The following is a 20866-nucleotide window of genomic DNA, read 5'->3' on the forward strand; positions in this document are numbered from 1 at the left end:
CAGCAAGATTTCCATGGAAAATCAGAGGCCTACCTCGTCCCGAGTGACCACGGGCTCCTGTGAAGTGAATCCTCATGAGGTGTCTTTGTGATCCCTTGCCCATTGGCTTGTGGGTCCCCCGAAGACTTTCTCATCAAACCAAAGGTCTCCCCTGATTGCTCCAGGCCTGCCCTGATTTACCCTTGCTGGGTGAGTCCCTCAGATCTTGCTGGTTTGCACCGCTGACTTTCTTCATTTTCCATGAGACTTGCTGTTGCCAAGGCTTGTTGGCTCTAATCCGGTTGCCGACACCTCAGTAAGCTGCAAACTTTGTGAGACACTCGGAATCAAGCTCCTGGTCATCATTGATGCCTCCTGGACCTCGTGGCTGAAGAGTCAAAACACCCTTGATCACCTGAAATCAACCGACGACTGTAGGCATCCAGCTTCCTGGCCCAGGGTCACTGGCAAGTGACCTTGAACACTGTCCCTTCTGCTTTCAGGTCTTCTTTACTCTGAATCCAGCCTTGGATTCCACTGGACACTTCTTCAGTCTTCGCAAGCAGCAAATCTTCTTCGGCTTCCATTGAAAACGACGACGCGACCCGACACCAAAAGACACCTATGCACCCGGCGTCCCTGGGTGAGGTAACTTGTGCACTCCGGTGCTCCTGTGCGTGTTGGCCCTCGAATTACTTACCTTGTAAGTGGCTTGCTTGTAGACTCTCCCGAAGTACCCTAAAACTTTAAAATTCCAACCGCGACTTGGTACATTGAAATCAATAGGGAACCCGTGGCTGTGTTCTCACACTGCACGCGTCTCCCGTGGGTCCTTTACTTACCTGCCTTGGGTGGATTAGTGAGGCTCCAGCGATTCTACAGGCCCTAGGCCTTGTCCCCTTGCAAGTCAACATTCCTAAACCTCTTTTTTAGTATATGGGCTGGTACGCCCCTAGGGCCCCAGCCATATTTGTGCTTAACTTATTGTGAAACGTTGATATTTGCATATGTTCTTGAATTCTAATCTCATAAAGAGATCAGTAGAGTGTGTCTAGTAATAAATACATATATATTTGATATATATATACCTGTGTGGTGTCCTTTCATTTGGTAATTCAACAGATTATAAGGTAAAACAAGCTGCTTTACATTCCTCTGAGACTTAGCCTGAAGGCTGCTCTCCACAGCTACCACTGGATAGCTTTCTTTAAAAGGTTGTCTTAAACCTATCTACCATAAGAGTCGAATTGGACTGGTTCAAGGTGGCCACTTTAACTAGTGACCAGCATATGCCAGACCAACTTCTCACAAACAGCACAGAATCTACTAAGATATGGCACTGTTTTTCTCTTCCCCCACACTGGTGCAAATGTGGCTGCCTTGAGCCAACTTACACATGCTTCCACTGTAGTGCAAGGGTATGTGCCCTCTGGAAGGGAACTCCTCCAATATAAAAAACATGCTGTAATAATTTTTCCAGTTTGTATGTGAGCTGGACAGTTCAGTACACATGCAAAGCTGGAAAAATGTGGAGAATTTTAAAACTTGCACCGCGATTAATCCTGCCTCGAGGAGGCATAATATTTTGAGGGGAGTCAAATCTCTGTCTACCAGTGTTAGAAGATAGGGATGTGTGTCAAAAGACAAGGGGTTGCATGGGAACATCGAGGTGCCACCCTTGGAAATCCCAGTGTCGTAAAGTAGTGCATGGTGCCACTTTGTGTTTCTGTGAGTAACCTTCCAACGCAAATCAGGATTTGATTTTCAAAGTAAATACCACCACAACATTTTGCTCCTGGTTTGTGTTACAAAAGGACCACCAACCCAGCGCAATTGTTAGCAAATTTTGGCTCCATTGTGTGAAGTTATAACTAGTACCTTCAGAAGACTAAACATACGTCAGAAAACGTTGTGAGAAAAATATTCAGATAATTTGATGAAATATTATATCACAAGTTTGGAGTTGTGAGTTTTCTGATTGGCTAGCTAATCCATGAACTGCCTTTTCTAATTCCAATTATAAAATTTTCTTATAGGTGATATACTGCTGAAAGTATATCAAACTTCTACAATGTCAACAGCGCCAGAACCTACCACCACCGCCTCAGAATCTTTCTCTACCAAAGAGCCACATCCTACCGTGACAAGGACTAGTATATCTACCAAGGCCACTACGACCACTTTAAATAAATCCCTACCACCGATCCTTAGGCCAAGAAATATAGGTCAGTATTTTGAAAGAAACAATCACTTTCTAACTGATAAAAGTACTTTATGGCAAAGAAAGTATTCTTGTATTAAAAAGTAGAAAACTATCAATTACATTAAAAACTCCATAACATATATAAATTATAACAGTTTGTACATCAGTTTTAGCTGAGGGTTGCTAATGTGTAAACACTTGTATGCAGTATGAAGTGTTAACAGCTCACATTTAACCCACAGGTTTATCATTTTATCATGTTGCATTTAGTCACTCCTCTAGTATTTTGGTAAACAATGCTCGGATGCTTGCAGTGTCAAGTATAGAGGTCTTTTATTTTAGCATTTGAATAATTATTTAACACACACACATGGTTTAGAAATTAATCTGAGGAACAATGTTTCAGGTGTTGGCGATGATGCAAAAGTGGGGGAATCAAAAATGCTAAGAATAATACCCCAAAAGCAAGAAATAATGTATTTTTTATATTATATGAACAATGATGCACCCACACCACATGCATTCAAGATGATATCCCACGAAAATGATCACAATTTGCTCTCATAGTATAAACTAAGCATGCTGCCACAAGTCATGTAACTATTTGGCAATGCTCAACGTGTGCTGTAACTATGAACTGTAGACTTATGACACAACTTGTGGTGAAAACAATGGTGAACTCACAGGGATAAACTGCTACGTTTTTATTTTAAGACCCTCACACACTCCAGAAGTGCCATGCTCTATAAACCAGATGGGCTCTACCATTTTTCAGGGTGCACTTGAGGTAATTGCCTGCCGGGGGCTTCTGAGATTCAAAAATACCTAGTAACTGCTGCTTTCCTGTAAGTAGATAACTTTGATCTGTTACAGGATTATTTAGTTTGATATTAGCACTCTACTGACTGTTAATGTTATATTGGCTTTTTTCTCCTACCGAGTAAATATATATTTACATTTGGAAGCAATTAACAGTCAGTACAGCTCCTACAGACACGTTTTCTCCAGTAAATGGTGATTTAAGGGTTCGCAATCTGTACACTTTAGATGTTAGAAGCTACAATTTGAAACAGATTGATAAAAGTGAGCTTTTTCCTATATTACAGGGTGAGCCTTTGTACGTTTTATTCCTTTCTCTAAGGTTTTCAACTCTTTGCATCTTTGAATTATGCTGCTGTTTGACTTATCCAAATAGACTTTTGATTTGGCCTTGGTTTTTAGCGTGCAGTTTGAAGGGACAGGTCCACAGGTATATTTCTGTGTTTTCCTGGTGGTTTGTATTTTTGATTATGGCTTTACATTTTCTGACTTGATTTATCAATTTGTGTCTTTTACGGAAACTCTGTCCTGAAGATGGTCTTCTGTATTCTATGCTGATACTAGAGACTGAAATATCAACATCATTCTACTACAACTATTTCTGTATGGAATACCATTTTTAGCCTACTGAGTATTTACTACAAAGGACTATTTCTGGGACAGATTGAGGGGGTTCTTACACTGACCATAGTCACCACCATATTGCAAATTCTTTTCGGTGTCTATTGGGTCTATCGATTAGTGTCTCCTAGATGTCCCATGGTTCATTCTCGGATGTAAAAACCTTTTTAATACTGTGTCGAAAACGCTGATGTTATGTGTTTAGGGCTATATTTATCAACGCTTGCCTCACCCTTGAGCCATGCAATGGGGTGCAAGAGCGACACAACTCATAAGTTAGATTTACCAAGCCTCGCAAGGCCTCCTTGCATGGCTCTGAGTGGCTTGACAGATCTAGAGTAATGTAACGAAGCGTAAATTGCTTCTTTGTATTACTCTGTCTCAGAGAGTTGCCCCATGGTTGGTGTGTGGAAGTTCCCACTCAACTCCTATTGATTTTGGCACATTCCCAAAACTGCTACGCATCACCAGGGGAGGTGTAACGAGGAGAAATATCTTTCTTTCTCCTTGTTTTTTCCCCTTTCTATGTGTGCTTCATCCTGCAACACACATACAAAGAGGAAAATGCGTCAAAGGATTGTTTACAATGCAGGCACCTTTATACCATTTGTGCAAGAGTGCCTGCAATGGCGCTAGGCAGCACATTGTGCACCAGCGCTGGGAAAAGAAGAATGCACAATATTATTTTAAATACAGCTCATTCCTGCCCTTTCCCTGTCACGCAGGGCAGCAAGGTGGCTTTCTGTGCTGCGTAACTTTTTCATAATTATGCCCATAAATATGGATGATTGACTGTCCTTCGAATACGCCTCATTGTCATTTACATATGATTGAAAAAGTTATAAATAACAAATTAAATTGTGTGTACTGAATATCCATGTAAATATCTACAAGTGATTTTGTGACTGGATACTTAGGGTACCACTCATTGTAAACAATAAATCTTTGATGGTGAATAATTCCTTAAGGGGTCATTGCAAGTGTTGGGACAGCGTGGCCAGCAGGTCAAACTTACCCATAACCTCGGCCCTTGGCAAGACGTCTCTGCTGCAGGTGCAGAACTCAAGAGTAGGCCCTTAGCCTACTGAGAAAATTATCTGGGCAAAGCAGGGGAGGGACGGCAGTGGCTCACCACAGCTCTGGAAAAATGTCTGCGACATCTGATTCAATGCTTGCTCTACTAGTCTAGTCCTTCCTGCAAAAACTCCTTCTCCTCCAGGCAGCTAGGCTGTGGGTCGCTCCTTTAGACTGCTCACTGCTTCAGAGATATCTTTAATTCTCCTTTCCCTTCAGTAATAGCTCCTTCCATCAAGCTTCCTTTAACCAGCGCTCCTTGAAGGATGTTGCAGGGCTTCAGGTTTGGTTTCCTGCCTCCAAGGAGATTGGCAATCAGCGATCCCAGTTCAATTGCGTCTAAAATTTTCTCCAGCCCACTTATGTGGCACTGTATAGGTCCAGTCTTGGGAATTCCTGACACATAAAGTTGGAGAGACTGCTCTATATTTATCCCTGTCTGACAGACGATAATGCATATTCCTTTATATTTTTATTTTTTATTCTACATATCCAGAAAGTACCGTTCACAGAAACAACACATACCAATCAACAGTCAAATCATAGAGCAGTTAATACAGTACAAGGGGATAGCTATCAGTTAAATAGATCATAAAACCGTTAATACAGTACAAAATGAATCAGAAAAGCAGGAGCAATTTTTAACCTAATCTAGCTAAAATTGTCTTTTTAAGCAATTTATACAGTACATTGGTATAAGAATCAGCCTGGCCAATCATAAAACATTTAATCCAGGGCTATACGTTAGGGAGAACCAGAATCTAGAAGCAAAACTATTCCATATAACCATCCCCAGTTTAATATTCCTAAATATACCCTCTGACCCACTAGTATTCTATCTTAAAACCTAGGGCCCCGAAGAACTTCTAGAAACCCAAATTAGTTTTCTCTTATACCGCCCTGGCATCTTTGCTGCATTCAGCGATATGTGCCCATATCTTGTTCCCCTGAATCCTGGCCTGCCTGCCCCTGCAGGTATAGATAGCCATCTCTTGATTATAAACTCCAAGAAGCCTAGCAAGCCACATATGAAATGTCGGTGGTTCTGCATCTTTCCTTCTTGCTGCTAGCATATTTTCTGTATATCGCTGTACCCCAAAAAAAGGCAGTATTCCTGTTCGATGTTAAGGCCAAGAGAGCTATCAAACCCCAGAATCAGAAGAGTAGGGGTCAATTCTAGTCTGTGGCCAAAAAGTTCTTCCCAGAAACATAGCAACCCTTCTTTCAATCACGACAGTTTGTCATAATCATATAGCATATGTATCAGTGTGGCTGGTCCTATCCCACATCTAGGGCCTTTATCATCTGCCCTTTTCCCCCACATATACAATTTGGACAGTGTAAAATATAGATTAAATATAGTTTTATACAATTGAGCTTTTAAGCTTGTAGATAAAAGTATTTTGGCGGTTATGGATAGGCTCATATAAATATCCCCATCTGGATTTTCCAGTTTCGCTGCCCAAGTTGTTTCAGTTCTTTCTAAATCATCTGGTATATTTTCAAGTAGCAAGCTATAAATGTTTCTGATTCTGCTAGATTTCCTAATAATAAGTTCCATCAATGGTATCTTGTCTAATTTAATCGTAGGTTTACATAAGGTAAGAATGCTCTTAATCTGAACATATTTAAAATATTGATTATCAGGTATACCCAAAACTTTCTGAAGCCTAGAAAATTGAAAATCTTGCTCTCCCCCACAGAAGTCTCCAATCGTTCCTACCCTGTGCCTTTCCCATTTCTTCCCCATAGCGTCATTAACCTGGGATGGGAATAACGATGTACGCCACAGGGGTGTATTTCTGCAAATTTTCAGAATTGCCATAAAGTTAGAGACCTGTTTCCATATTTTCCATGAGCTGCAGATTACTTTGTAATAGCTCGGCTACAATTGTTTTATTATCTGCCCCGTTGCTTCATTACCTATAGAGAGTTCGTAAATTGTAGGTATTCTCAGCCCTAGCTCTAATTCATTATTACTTTCAACTACAAACAGGGAGACCATCTGATGGAGAAGGGCCACCCAGTAATAAAGAGTAATATTGGGAATTGCAAGACCACCCCTATCTTGTGGTAGAGCCAGATATTTTAAAGCCCTTCTGACCTTCCTGTACTGCCATATGAAGTTATAAAAAGTTGCCTCCAAGGCCTTCAATATAAGGTCTTCCACTGCAAGCGGTATTGCACAAAACAAGTAAAAAGAAATCGGTGGCATGGTCATTTAAAATAAATTCCCTCTCCCTATAATAGACAAATGTAACCCATTAACTCTCCTTAAATCCATAGCTATTGATTTGATCAGAGGTTCAAAGTTGCATTTAACAATTTCGTCCACCTTAGCGCTAACTCGGACCCCAAGATAAACTGCTGAATCTGCTCATCTAGGGTCATTAAAATCAATATTGTCTGTACATATAACAATCGTTTTCCCTTTGTTCAATGGATATCCAGAGAGGAGCCCGTACCTCTCGGTAATCTTAACTATTTCCTCGATTGCCTCAGCTGGATTTGTGGTTAGCACCGCAACATCATCAGCGTATGCCAATACTTTGGTCTCATACCCCCTATTATTGGTTTGATCTTCCCGGTCTGTAAGAGCTTAACCACTAGAGGATTAATATATATAGCAAATATAATTGTGGAACAAGGGCATCCTTGCCTGGTCCCCCTAGATATAGTAATATTACTAGATTCCTTCCCCATGAGTTGTAATCGAGCTCTTGGTTGACAGTACATTGCCTTGATTGCCCTTATAAACTGAGATCCAAAACCGCTCAGCTCCAAAATCCCCCATAAAAACTCCCAGGACACCCGAGCGAAAGCCTTTTCGGCATCAAGTAGTATCATAGCCATCTGGCCCCCGACCCGGTTATGATGTCAAAAAGAGAGCTTACCCTGCAGGTATAGTCTGTTGTTCCTTTACCAGGGATAAAATCGTGTTGCCAGGGGGAGACCAGATGTTCTATAGCCCTCCCTAACCGGTTGGCAAGAATGTTAGAATAGATTTTAGTATCTGAATTGATCAAGGAAATTGGCCAATAAGAAGATGGATTATCTATTGGTTTTCCTTTTTTAGGAAACATTATGATATCCTTCTCCTTCCAGGACTCAGGGGAACTTCCATTATTCTGTACACCCCTAAACAGGTCCAGTAAAAGAGGTCTTATAACTATTTCTAGAATCTTGTACACTTCCAACTGTATCTTGTCGGAACCAGCAGCTTTCCCTGGTGCCATTCCATGCAATGCTATATGAACTTCCTCTAGGATAATTTCTTCTTCTAGCTGTTCTTTCATTGACCCTTCCAGGCCCCCTCCGGGGTTCGGTGCTTGTCACCAACCGCAATATATCCTGTGCAACTTCAGCTCCACCTTTGTTAATGTCATCTTGATACAGGATTTGATAATAGTTCTGAGTTCTGGGGGAGAGGAGTTGGCCTAACGGCTAGGGCGGTCCACCTTGAATCTGGGGAACTGGGTTCAAGTCTCGGCAACAACGCTGAACATCCTGTGATTCTGGGCAAATCACTTAATCTCCCCATGCCTAACAAAAAATGAATGTGTCCTCATGTAACGCAACTGGTGCTATTAAGGCGCTCTGATACCCGATACCTTCAGATCAAGTTCGCGCTATATAAAACTCCATAAAATAAAAAAATAAAAATAAACCTTTGATAATATCTTCTGGATCGGTATATACTTGTCTGTTTAATTTAATAGAAGGTATCTTCTGCCTAGTGCAAAGAGCTAACCTCCTGCCAACTTGCTCGCCGTTTTCATAGGTGCTATTCCGATGGGATCGGTATTCCTCTGCAGATCTTTGTGCTAACCAGCTATTTATTTCTGCTTTTATAGTGATTATCCGATACTGAGTTTGAGCCCCTACTGGTCCCTGTGCTATTATCGAGATATGTTCCTCTTCTGCCTTGGCTAAATTCCACATTAATTGTTGATTCTTGAACTCCCGCTGAGTCTTAGCCCTGGCTACAAAGCTGATAGTTTCACATCTAAGAGCGGCCTTAAAAAAATCCCACATGGTCCCCCTGCCAGCACTATATTCATTATATTGAAGAATTCTTGTGTCCATTTTTTGATATATTCAATATATTCATTATTCACTAACAATTTCCTATTGAACGTCCATTTACTCTGTGTTCTCTTAAAGCTTGCTATTTCAATTTCTAAAATCAAGGGGTTATGATCAGATATTATCTTAGGCAGTTTCTTAATACCAGCACGATCTAATAGATCCCTTGTACCATAAAAATAATCAATCCTGACATATTTTTTGTGCGGGCAGAAGTAATACGTATTTCCTGGGCTATTCTGATTTTTTTATAGCCCAGAAATCCATCAAGCCATAGCTGTTCTTAAGAGCGTTTAATGCCCTGTAAACCCTAGGCTTCCGACCAGAATATCCCCCTTGTTTCTGCTGCCCAGATCTAATATCCAGAGACATATTAAAATCTCCACATAAAATTAAAGGGCTCGGCCATGTGGAAAGTTCTACTTCCAAGTCTTCGAATATCTGAGAATCGTCTTGGTTTGATCCATAAATCGAGCACACCGTACTTCCCACTGTTAGTTCTACTATGACCCACCTCCCCAATACATCCATGGCCTTGCGTTTGGCCAAACCTTGAGAGGTCTTTGCCAATATGGCCACCCCTCGAATATTTGAAGTCTGAGTTATGCATGCCAAAATATCATACCCACCAACCCTCATTAGTTCTCTTTTCCCCCAAGGAATGTGGGTCTCTTGTAGACATATTACATCCATGGCATTCAACCTCATGAATTCGGCAAGTCTTGCCCTCTTTACTCTGTCGTTCAAGCCTGCTACATTCCATGAACAGATTGTTATCCTCCCCATCTCGGATTGATTTCAGATTCCCATGTTACTCCTCTTGGTAATCTTTTGCTCTTTACCCCTTTCATCTTTCGTCCCCATAACTGCTTTCTATTCTTCTCTTTTGGCTGTGCACATGTTTCATTATCGTATCTGGATATGCTTATTTTATCACAAATTTTCGTCCACCACCCTTCCCTTACCCCCCTCCACCCCTCCTTCCCTCCTTACCCCCTCCCCAACCTCCACCCCTGTGTCCCCTCCTCCCCAAGCGAGGATCGAGAGCCCTATTACTCATACATTCCTATAGCTACATGCTGCTACCAAAATCACAAATTTCCCCCCAAAAAGAGGATAGATGAACCCGCTCCCCCATTTACCCTTTTTCCCCCCACACCTGTTCCTTAAACACACATTTTATTCATTTCTTATATATTTCTTTTTTTTTTACATCTCTTTTTTTTAATTATTATTCTTTGCATGATCACGTTCTGTTTACTAAATTGAATACTGGCCTGCATCTAGCCTGACAAACCATCTAGGTATTCTTTAGCTTTCATTTCTGACAAGAAAAATCTTGTTTGCTCCCCTAGATCACTTTTAGACGAGCTGGATTGTTAAAAAATGCTTGAGCATTTTTGTCTTGAAATGGCTTAATAAGCTGCCGCAACCTCCACCGCTTTTCGACGGTGGAGTGGCAAAAATCACAAGTAAGAAATCTCATTCCTGGTTCTCTTTGCTTCTGGCCTAGCTTTTTCAAAAACAGCTTGGCGCAGCAAACAATTGCCAACATACACCAGGATGGCACGTGGAAGAGCCCCTGCCCTTGCTGGCTGTTTCTGCACAAAGGGAACACGATGGGCTCGTTGCACCTCTTGATCCCAGTTCCAATCCGTAAGTTCCGTGAGTGTCTCGCGAAACAGGTCTACCACATCTGAACGGGCATCAGCCCCCTCAACCCCTTCGGGGACCCCAAGCACCCGCAGGTTGTTTCTCCGCTGGCGGTTTTCAAACTCCTCCAGCTTCCATTTGATATCAACTAGCTGTGCCTCATGTGAATTTGCTTAAGTTTGATTTGTTGCAAGGTCTGATTCAGTAGAGACGATCCTAAACTCGAGGTCGGTCAGCTGTTCCCCAAATACACTGTAGGTCTTGGTCAGTTTTCATACCACCCCTTGCACCTTACGCATCACTACCTGGGCTTTGCATCCATCTTGGCGTGTCTCTTCACGGTGCATTGATATGGCCGGAAATATAGCTTCTAGCGATGGGGGGGTTGGCCCAAATGGATCAGAACTAGGTTGGCTGTTAGACATAGGATTGGTGAGTTGATTTATAGGGGTATATTCCCAAGTAAGATCCTTGCCTCCCTGTCTCTTCTTTTTTTCCTCAAAACAGTTTTAGTCTTGCCACCATCATCTTCGTCCAGATCACTGTTGCTCAAATCAGCAGTATTAACTGACGAGTCCTCCGATCATTCGCCGGCATCTGACACAGAAAAGAAAAATCGCTAGGCTCCTTATCAGGATCTCTGTCCATATTGCCATTATTGACCTTGTTAGCCTTAGAAGCGCCTTGAGGCTGATTTATATGCACAGCGCTTGGTAGTTGCTCTGGGGAGGTATGGTTGTGGTGTCCTGCAGGTAAGCCAGTTCACCCCCACCCATATCAGCCTCGCCTGGTTTATCTGAATTGAGAACCATTCCAATACTCAATATGTTACTCTCCTCACCCCCAGTAACAGTCCAAGGGAGAGGGGGGATGTCCCCTGGCCTACCTTCAATATCGGCTGGGCTCCACTCTTGACAGTCAGCCTTCAATATGAGGGGATTCTCTTCCTCTCTCAACTCCTCTTGTGGCAGGTCCTCTGCATTTGCTGCAATCTCAGGGCAGGCCCTGCTCTGGATCGACTCCTCATGACCCGGAGCTAGCTTCCCAGCTGGCCCTCTCAGCAGATCAACCACTGGAGGTCCGACCGGGCGTCCCTTCAGTGCAGCCCTGCCTCTTCCTTTCTTTTACAGGTTTGGATCGGGTGCTGCTCCCCGCCGCCCCTGTCTCGGTGTCTGCGCTGGTGACCGCCCCACTGCCACAGCCACAGTCTCCACGCTCGAGTCGCCAGCCTCCGATTGCCCCCTCAAAGCCAGATGGGCCGTTCTCGCTTTAGCAGCCCCAGCCGCCGTCTTGGGTCCCATCTTAACAGTCTCAACGGTTCCAACTTCAGCTTCAGCCTTAGCCTTTCCGGACGCCGTCGCTGCCAGGTAAGATCCCTCGGAGTGGTTTGCGGAAGCCTCTGATATTATTTTGCTGAAGTGCCACAGAATCGCCAGCCCGATAACGGTTCCTAGTAAATGTAGATAGCTCCCAGAGGTGAAGTGCCACGTTATAGATTGCTGGGTTCATACTCCATACTGTTTCAGTGCAGCATTTGGGATTCCGACTCTCTGCTGATCTGTGCGTAGCTACGGTCTCAAGTGACCGCCATCTTGCCCCCACATACCAGTCCTTTCAGAGCTCCGATAATGCATATTCCAAAGCTGTGCTCAGTTCTGAGGAATGTCTGGTTTCAGGGCAGTTGATATCCTTCCAGCAGCTGTTTAACAATAAAAGTTAAATCTGCGGATTTGGTAGGAAAGAGGGTGACCTGGAAGGGAATTTCCAGGAGATAAGGAACAAGTACACTAAAGGAGGGAGGCCTTTCTTACCCGAATACTATACATAACAGTCTGAAGCACAACTTCGGCAGAAGAGTGGAAGTAGGAAGGGAGCAGGAGCTGTATTTACACTTCAGAATCATTTGTTAACCCTCTCCATACAGTGGAGCCTGCTGCCCTTCAAAGGGGCGTAGGAAGGTTCTGGATGCTTCTTCCAAGGCATATCTTTTACTGGTCGACTCATCTCTAGTTTACCTGTAATTAGCAGACACACATATTTACTTTATTATCGACTCCAGTACATTGGTTGGCCATAGTTTATAGTCAAAATATTGTGAGTACAAAAATATTGAGGAAGAAAATGCCCAGGGTAAGTATATTGGTTTTGTTTAATTAACAATGATATTTATTGTTTAATATACTGGTTTGTTAAATGGTGTGATATTTTTTGTTATGACGTTTTTTTGTTAATTTATATTGTGTGTGCTAATATAATATCATTGTTAGTTGTTTTTCTTGGTTTTGGGGTTTAGTAACATTGTGGGTGGGTAGAGTTTTGTACAAAATACGTTTTTGCATGTTTTTTATGTTTAAATGAATGTAAATAATGTGTTCACTTGCTAAATTATTATATGAATTTCTATTTGATTTGTTTGTATTTTGTTCAGGGATTTGGAGTTTTAATAGGGAAACTGAGTGTGCAGTAGGTTAAAATAAGAGTGGGTTTTACAAATCTGCACCAATGTGTATGTTTTTGAGGATTTAAATATGTTCATCATTAAATAATATTTTCTTTTGTATTATTGTATGAATTTCTAATTAGTTTGCTAATATCTTTTTCCAGGGTGTTAGTTTTCATAAAGGGATATGTGGTGGGTGGTATTTCTGATTTTAGAATAATTAAAGGTGAAAATTTGTTTAAAATATATATTTATATTTATATATAGATATAGCTAATTTTGGTAAATATTGTTTTTAAATGTAATATTTGTAGTAATATCATTTTAATGTTCATGATATCACTCTAAAGTGTTTGCATAAATATTAAAACTTTTATGAATAACAAATTTGAAGCAAATAAGCATTTGAAAAATCTTGTTTTCTATAACTTTTGTGATATGTATTTTAAAAGTGATTCATATCATTCCAAATGTGTGCATTTCCCCTTTCTTATGACTGGAGTTAAAATAATAAATGTGATGTATTTCACTGACATTTCATGCACTTTACTCAAGGTTTGTTGGACTGGAGTTAGAATAGTAAATATGCCCACCCCAAATAAATGGACTGTCCATACCATTTGTAGGACTGGAGTTGGAATAGTAAATATGTACCCTCACAATAATACGCACATTCCCAAATATCTGTAGGACTGGTTTTAGAATTGTAAATGTATCCTCCCCCAAAATATGCACTTTCCTCAACATTAGTTTAATTGGAATTAGAATTTATTTAAAGGTTTTATATGGCATTAGCTAGACCCAAAGATATTAGAGTGCTTTACATATAATACAGGATTGTTCAATTGAAGTACATACATATACACAGACCAAAAAAAGCATTGGGTAGTCAAGGTCGTTATAATATGAAGACATTAGAACAGCATACATTAATAGGATGAATAACAATGAAGAAACTTAAAAAATCAAATGACCACCTCAAAGGGTCCAGCAGGATTGGGTGTGATCTTTGGGAACATAACTCAGTTTGTTTGCGTCTTAAAGTATTTATTGAGCAGTAGGTATTTAACATCTTGTCAGGAAAAGGATGGGTTATAGCTAAGATCTCTAGGGAGTGAGCTTCAGATCCTAGGAGTGTTTCCAGAGAATGAGCGTGGCCGTGAGGATTTCTTTTCAGTGTGGGAGGTATGAGAAGAAGTGAGTTGGAGCTTTTCATAGCCCTGGCTCATCCTGCTTTTGAAAGATTGGAATCTAGGTAGTTGGGGTTATGAGTGTGAAGGACTTTGTGGGTGATGCAAGCAGTCTTGTAGATACATCTTCTTTCAATGGGAAGCCAATTGAGGTTCTTGAGGGCCAGTGAGATGTGCTCAAATCATTTAAGACCTGTTAGCAGTGAGGCAGCCATGTTGAGAACTGTTCTTAGGGATGGACAGTGAGTTTTCGTAGCTCCTGTGAGGATGGTGTTGCCATAATACAGATTTGAGAGGACAAGAGATTGGACTGCTATCTTACAATCATCAGATGGAATAAAAGGTTTGATTTTCTTGAGGTGTTTAAGAGTATAAAGCGTTCCTTTAGTGGTTGATGTGGTCCTCCAGTGACAAATTTTTGTCCATAGTAATGCCCAAGGAATTTACAGAGTTGGATAGCGTAAGAGAACAATTTAGAGCGCCCAAGTTTGTGAGGCAATCTTGGATTGGTAGAGGGTTGTTTTTATAGGAGAAAATAAGTTGTTCAGTTTTGTTGGGGTTCAACTTTAAGTGGTTGGTGTTAACCCAAGTTTGTATCTTGATTAGTGTTTCGTTCAGATGTATGATGTCACTGTATGATTTTATATTGTAGTAAAGTGGGGTGTCATCGCATATAGGTGATATTTGACCCCTTCTTGGTTCAGAATAACAGTAATGGGTTCCATGAAGAGATTGGGAAGGGATGAGGAGAGAATCGAGCCTTGGGGTACACAATGAGGTTTTGAGAGACTGTTGTTGATTTTTATTTGTTGCGAGCGATGTTGCAGGTATCATGTGAACCATCTCAGGAATGTGTCGTAGATACCAGTGCGGTACTTGAGTGTCTTGAGTAATGCTGAGTGATTTACAGTATCAAAAGCTGTCGATAAATCAAGTAGGATTAGGAGGCATGCTTAACCTTCATCCAAAGATCTGTGAATGTCAGCCAAGATATTGAGCATAGCAGTTTCTGTGCTACACCCTTTCCTGAATCCTGACTGGAAGGTGTCATGGAGGTTGAATTAGTTTATATGTTGGTTGAGTTGTAGAAGGATACATTTCTCCATTGTTTTTGCTAGGAGCGAGAGGTTGGTGATAGGCCTCAGGGTGTAGAGGTCATTAGGGTCAGCCCCTGTTTTTTTGTATGGGTATGATTTGTCCTAGTTGGAGGGAGTCAGGTACAGGTCCTAACGAGAGAGATGTGTTGATGATTTTTGTTCAGAATGGGCAACGATAAGGTTGAGGTTTTGTACTAATGTGGATGGGAGGGGTTCAGTGGTGTGGGATATGGGCTTCAAATTAGCAATTATATTGAAGACTTCACTTTCTGTCATAGGTTTGAAGACATGCCAAGTAGCATCATTTTTCAGTTGGAGAAGATCATAGTTGACATTAGTTTTTCTTGGGGCCATTTGGTCATTAGTTAAATCTGGAGTGGGGGCAACCATGGAGGGATGAGAGTCAGTGGAGTGGGTTGGTATGGAGGATGGATTTGAGACTTGTATGATGGATTGCTCAATTTTTGCTACTTTATCACTGAAGAAGTTGGCAATTTCTTCACAGCGTTCATTGGTGACTTGTTTCGTGAGGGGAGGTAAGGGTATTTTGTTGTTTATTGATGTTGAAGAGCTCCCTTGGTCTGTTCTTAGCACAGTCAAGTTGTTTGCGATAGAATGTGACTTTTTCTCTAAAGATTTGTTTCTTATATGAAAGCCGTGCAAATCTTAGGAGTGAGAGATGCACTTTAGATAGGTACTGTCTCCATATCCTTTCTGATTGTCTGAGTTGTCTCCTCTCATTGTTCAGATCTGAGTTGAACAAGGATTTAATTTGTATTTTTCTGGATTGCTTTAGTTTGAGTGGTGCTAGTTGGTCAAGGACATCAATCATTGCTGTATTACAGTGGGCCGTGAGGTCCTCAGAGGGAAGAGAGAGGTTGATACCGTAGTTGGGCCTAGACCTTGGATTCGTAATCTGTTATTGGGTATTTGTTTGCTGTTCCTAGTCCAATGCGTAGGTTTGTTGAATGGGGCTGTGTGAGATCTAGGGTGGGTCTTTATATTTAACAGTATGAGATGGTGATCCGTCCAGTCGATTGGTGTGATGGATCCAAGTGAGACAAGCTTATTTTTACTGAATATCACATCTAGAGTGGAGCCTTTACAATGGGTTGTTTCATTGCAGAGTTGTTTGAGGTCGTTGAAGTCACCCAGGAAAACGTCACTTGAGTCATTTAGGGAGAACCGTGTTACTAGGTCAGTTAGTTCCTCTGAGAAAAGGGTGCAATCACCAGGTGAGTGGTAGATATTGTGAAGCTTGGTAGGAGAGGTGCCTTTGGCTGCAAGTTTAACTCCTAGGTATTCCAAGGTCGAGTATTTTGAGGTTGTTAATGTGGCAGGATGGATTCCTTCTTTGTGTATGATTCCCAGTCCGCCCCTAATCTCCTTGGTCTGTCCTGTCTAATGAATAGTCATTTTATTCCTGGAAAAATATATGCACTTTCCCTAATGTTTGTATGAGGAGTTATAATAATAAATTTGATCTCCCCAATTATATGCACGCTCTCCAATATTTCTAGGAATGGAGTTACAATAGTAAATTTAACCCCACCAAAGGTATACCTGATCCCCAGTGTAGGGTGTGCTGGGGTTAGAATAGGACATTTTACACCCCCAAATATATGTACTTACCCCATTGTTTGTTTGATTGGAGTTAGAATAGTAAATGTACCACCTATTTCCCCAATGATTTTAGGACTGAAGTTAGAATAGTAAATAGACCCACTTTAATGAATGCTCTTTCCCCAATGTTTGCCTTAGGGAGACAAAGGAAAATAATAAGCGGGTTGTTGACTACCATATTAAAAAGGACGGTCAAATATTTCAGTATGAAGCACCAGATTCAACGTGATGCTCAAATCTATGTCCCTGACTAAGCCCAAGGTATATTAATCCTGAAGTTCTCGAATCCAAATGAGGCACTAGCCAATGATTCTACAATTTTGACACCTACAGAAGGGAACTTTAATTCTGCTCACAGAAATGTATTAATACATTGAAAGGAAGAGGCAGTGGCAAAAATATTGAAACTATTACTAGCAAGTTGAATCCAATCTTTCAGAATAATTCACATCTCTTTAATTAAAAAATGTATCTTTGTCTGGGGGACATCATTTTTCTTAGAATCAGGAGGGCTCAGGAGCCGCATCACAAGACGGCAGCCTACTGATTAGGCTCTGCCGGCCTGGATAGTATATGGCATTTATCCTCCTGTCCTGGGGCAGTTGCTGGTATGCAGGGACCGGAGTAGACCTCTAATGAGAGGAGTGGTACAGGGAGCCTGATTGTTTCTGCCTCCGGCCCCAGAAGGCTGTCGCTCTTGGCTGGCGGCTTGTGAGGCAGCGTCATCGGAGGAGCTGCGGCCTGGTCCTCTGCCTTAGTTGCACTGCTGAGGGATCCCTGGAGATAGAGAAGTGACAGCCATTGGGCGGGAGACCTCTTGATTCTCCCAGGGTGTGAAAGACTTGTTGCTTCTGGAGGCCTGGCCCCCCGTCAGGGATGGGCAATGTGGTGAAGGGCCTGCTGGGGGAAGATTGGAGTCATCCGAAGCTTTGCAGGTACAGACCATCAGCCTAACTGGTGGCTGGGGTGATGAGTGGATGGTGCTGTGACGAAGACGGACGTGCCGCGCTGTTACTTCTCTACTGATGGGCTGGGAGCCAGTGCCACTTGAGTTGCATGGCTGGGCACTGACCCACGGTGGCTACTGAGCTGCCTGCTTGGATCTGGACTTGAAGGCTGCTGCGGTGTGGTGTGGTCCCCTAGTGATCCTGCACTTTGTCTCAGTGCTAGCTACAAGGACCCTCCTTTGCAGCCTCACCTGTGGCCTGCGTCCAGAGGCCTTGGCCTGCTCGTGCCCCCAGGGCCTCGGAGTGTGGCTTGGCTAATATTTAGATGACTCTATGACCCTTGGTCCTAACGGGGGGCCTTGCATATTTACTGCCTCCTTGCCCATTCTGGCACTCTCTACTGGTGACACTTGAGGCCCTTCAATTCTGTGCGATTCTGCACCTTCGCTCTTCCCTGATCTTGCTGCCAGGTGACTCCAGACATTTTGGTGATGCAGGGGAAGTGGTCGCCATGGACAAGCATGACCAGGTCCAACCTAAGCTCACCTTTAAGAAGAAGATGCTTGCTAAGCGGTCGAACACGAAGGCAGACATAGACCCCTCTGAGGTTCACCACCTTGGTGTGGACCCAGACCCTGATGTGAAAACCCTGTTGGCTGAGATGCGTTGCAGTTTGCACGCGATAGATACTAAACTTGACACTCTCATTGCTAGACTTGATTGCTTGACAGACATGATGACCACCTGGACCAACTGGAGCAGCAAGTGTCTGATGAGGAGGATGCTGGCAATGAACAGTTGGCCTGGGTGGAGTTTGTGGAGTTCCTCTACGCGGATCTCAGCGGAGTGACAAAAAGCTCCACTGAGCTATGCAGAGTTCCGCAAGTGGTGGAGTGCTTAGGGTCATGCTCTTTGTGGTGATTTTCAGCTACAAGTTTTTGTCCCACGATGGAAAATCATCACGAACGGCACCATGAGCAGCGCCAGAAGGCGCTGCTCTCTTTCTGCTGCTCAGGTAGAATTTATACTTGAGCGGCAGCTTTCTCAATGCGAACGGAAGGTTTGTCAACGCGAGCAGTCGCGAGCATGGGCGACCACTCACATTGAGAAATCCAATCTCCTGCGTTGAGAAATCTCACAGGGAGGTTGCTTTTTCCACACTCACCAACTAGACATTGACGAGCACGAGCGAGGAAAAATCTCGCCAGGAGGGTGTATTTTCCTCGCTCGCCAACTTGATGTTGACGAGCGAGAGCAAGGAAAAAAACTTCTCTCCGCAGAAAGCGAGTGCAGAAAACTCTGCAAACTCCGCAAGTGGAGCGCAGTTCACCACCCAGGGTTAGTCCTGAGGTAATCTGGACCAAGAACCAGCACCTTGAGGCTCGCTCACAGAGGAATAACCTATGAATTGTGGGCACGCCGGAGTCTACTACTATGGGGAAAATTGAGATCTACATAGAGGAGATGCTGCAGTCACTGTTCAGGGAGCAACTAACCGGTCATTTCTCTGTAGAACACGCTCATCGTTCGCTACCCCTAGGCCTCAGTCGGGGTCCCAGAGCACCTGTTTATCACACATCTTCTGCATTACTGAGATTGAGATACTATCCTGCAGCTCACAAGGAAGTCCCCAGAGCTACAATACCAGGGTAGCAGGATCTCCATATATCCTGGTTTTCTATAGGCTCTCCAGAGTGTGCACCACAATTTTTAACCTGCCAAGAAACTCCTTATGAAAGCTGGCTTGTCATATGTTCTGCTGTACCCAACCAAACTGAAGGCCACTGTGCAGAGGAAGACCCACCTGTTTACTGGCCCAAAACTGGCCTTGAAATTCAGCCGCAGATAGATAAAAAAAATCTACCAACAGCGTTGGGAGAGCTGCGGATGACCCTAGTGACCAGCTCAGTAATAACTACTGAAAGCATTGGGCGGTGCTGCCCCTGGACTCCTTGCTCACCCCTTGGACACATGATTGGTGTGGGTGGGGAAGGGATGGGGTGTTATGTTGTTTTCACACTTGTATACTTCTCCTCATGCTTGTGTATTGGAGTTGGAGTTTTACGTGCTGCTGCCAGCCAGGCGGGGCTCATGGGGTGGTTGGGTTGGAGAGCTGGACTCTCGCTGCCTAGTTTGCAGTTGCTGAGTGCCATGTAGCCCTGATGACTGCTATTATCTTGCTGTTGTGGACTATCCGTGGTTTGGGGACCCACGCAAGGTGAGGCACATATTCACCTATTTCCGACACCACAAAATAGAAATTGCCTTCCTTCATGAACCCCACCTTGCTGATCGGATCCACCATAGATGGCAAGCCAGCTGGGAAGGAGAGGTGCATGTCACTGCTTATTTAGCTTATACCAGGGGTGGCAACAGTAATATGGAAGGGGCTGCACTGGGGCACTCTCACGAAGGAATGAGATCCTCAGGGCCCCTACTTAATTCTACATGGCATCTTGGAGGACAGGGAGGTTTGGCTCGCCTGCATTTATGGCCTGAATGTCGACAGTCCGGATTTCTTTTTATCCGTATGGCAACGGGTGCTAGGACTGGACTGCTTGATAATAACCTGGGTCGGGGACTTTAATATGACCCTCTGCCCTGACATGCATAGGTCTAGTGCAGGCTAAATAACTGCACCCCATTATCTATGATTATTGCCTGATTGATATATGGTTGGCGTGTCATCCGGAGGGCATGGAGGGCACTTGCATATCAATCTCACACAACTCCTGGTCCTGCATAGATTACTGGCTTGCATCAGCGGATGTTGCAGCCCTGGCTCACAGGGTGGAACATTTACCCCGCAGGCTTTCTGATCATGCCCTGATAGTGCTTTGCTTCCACATGTCTGCAGCTAGGAAGTGGGCTTTCCCATGGAGACTCCCACTGAATGCTCTTGGTGACCAGGTCTTCCACTCTCAGGTCACGGATGCTTTTGTGGAACACTTTGCACATAGCACCCATTCGGTACAATCTCAAGGTGTCGTATTGGAGGCTCTCATAGTGAACATTCAGGGGTTCTGTATATCTAAGCAGATGGGGATAATGCGCGCCCTTCGGTCCAGTTGGGCCTATGGGAGATGATTGACCTGGAATGCAGTTACTTCGCCACTGATGATCTGCTGCTTCTG

At 43.2% G+C, this 20866-nt stretch overlaps 1 protein-coding gene across 1 annotated transcript in view; it reads left to right on the forward strand.

Annotated features, from left to right (window-relative positions):
• Positions 1–20866, forward strand: part of VIT (vitrin) — a 1751009-nt gene that overhangs the window by 807912 nt on the left and 922231 nt on the right. The window contains exon 8 of the mRNA XM_085611942.1: positions 2016–2204. Within this exon, the coding sequence (XP_085468068.1) occupies positions 2016–2204 (189 nt within the window). The remainder of the gene's footprint in view (positions 1–2015; positions 2205–20866) is intronic.

This window comes from Triturus cristatus, chromosome 6 (genome assembly GCF_964204655.1).
Source record: "Triturus cristatus chromosome 6, aTriCri1.1, whole genome shotgun sequence".
NCBI lineage: Eukaryota > Metazoa > Chordata > Amphibia > Caudata > Salamandridae > Triturus > Triturus cristatus.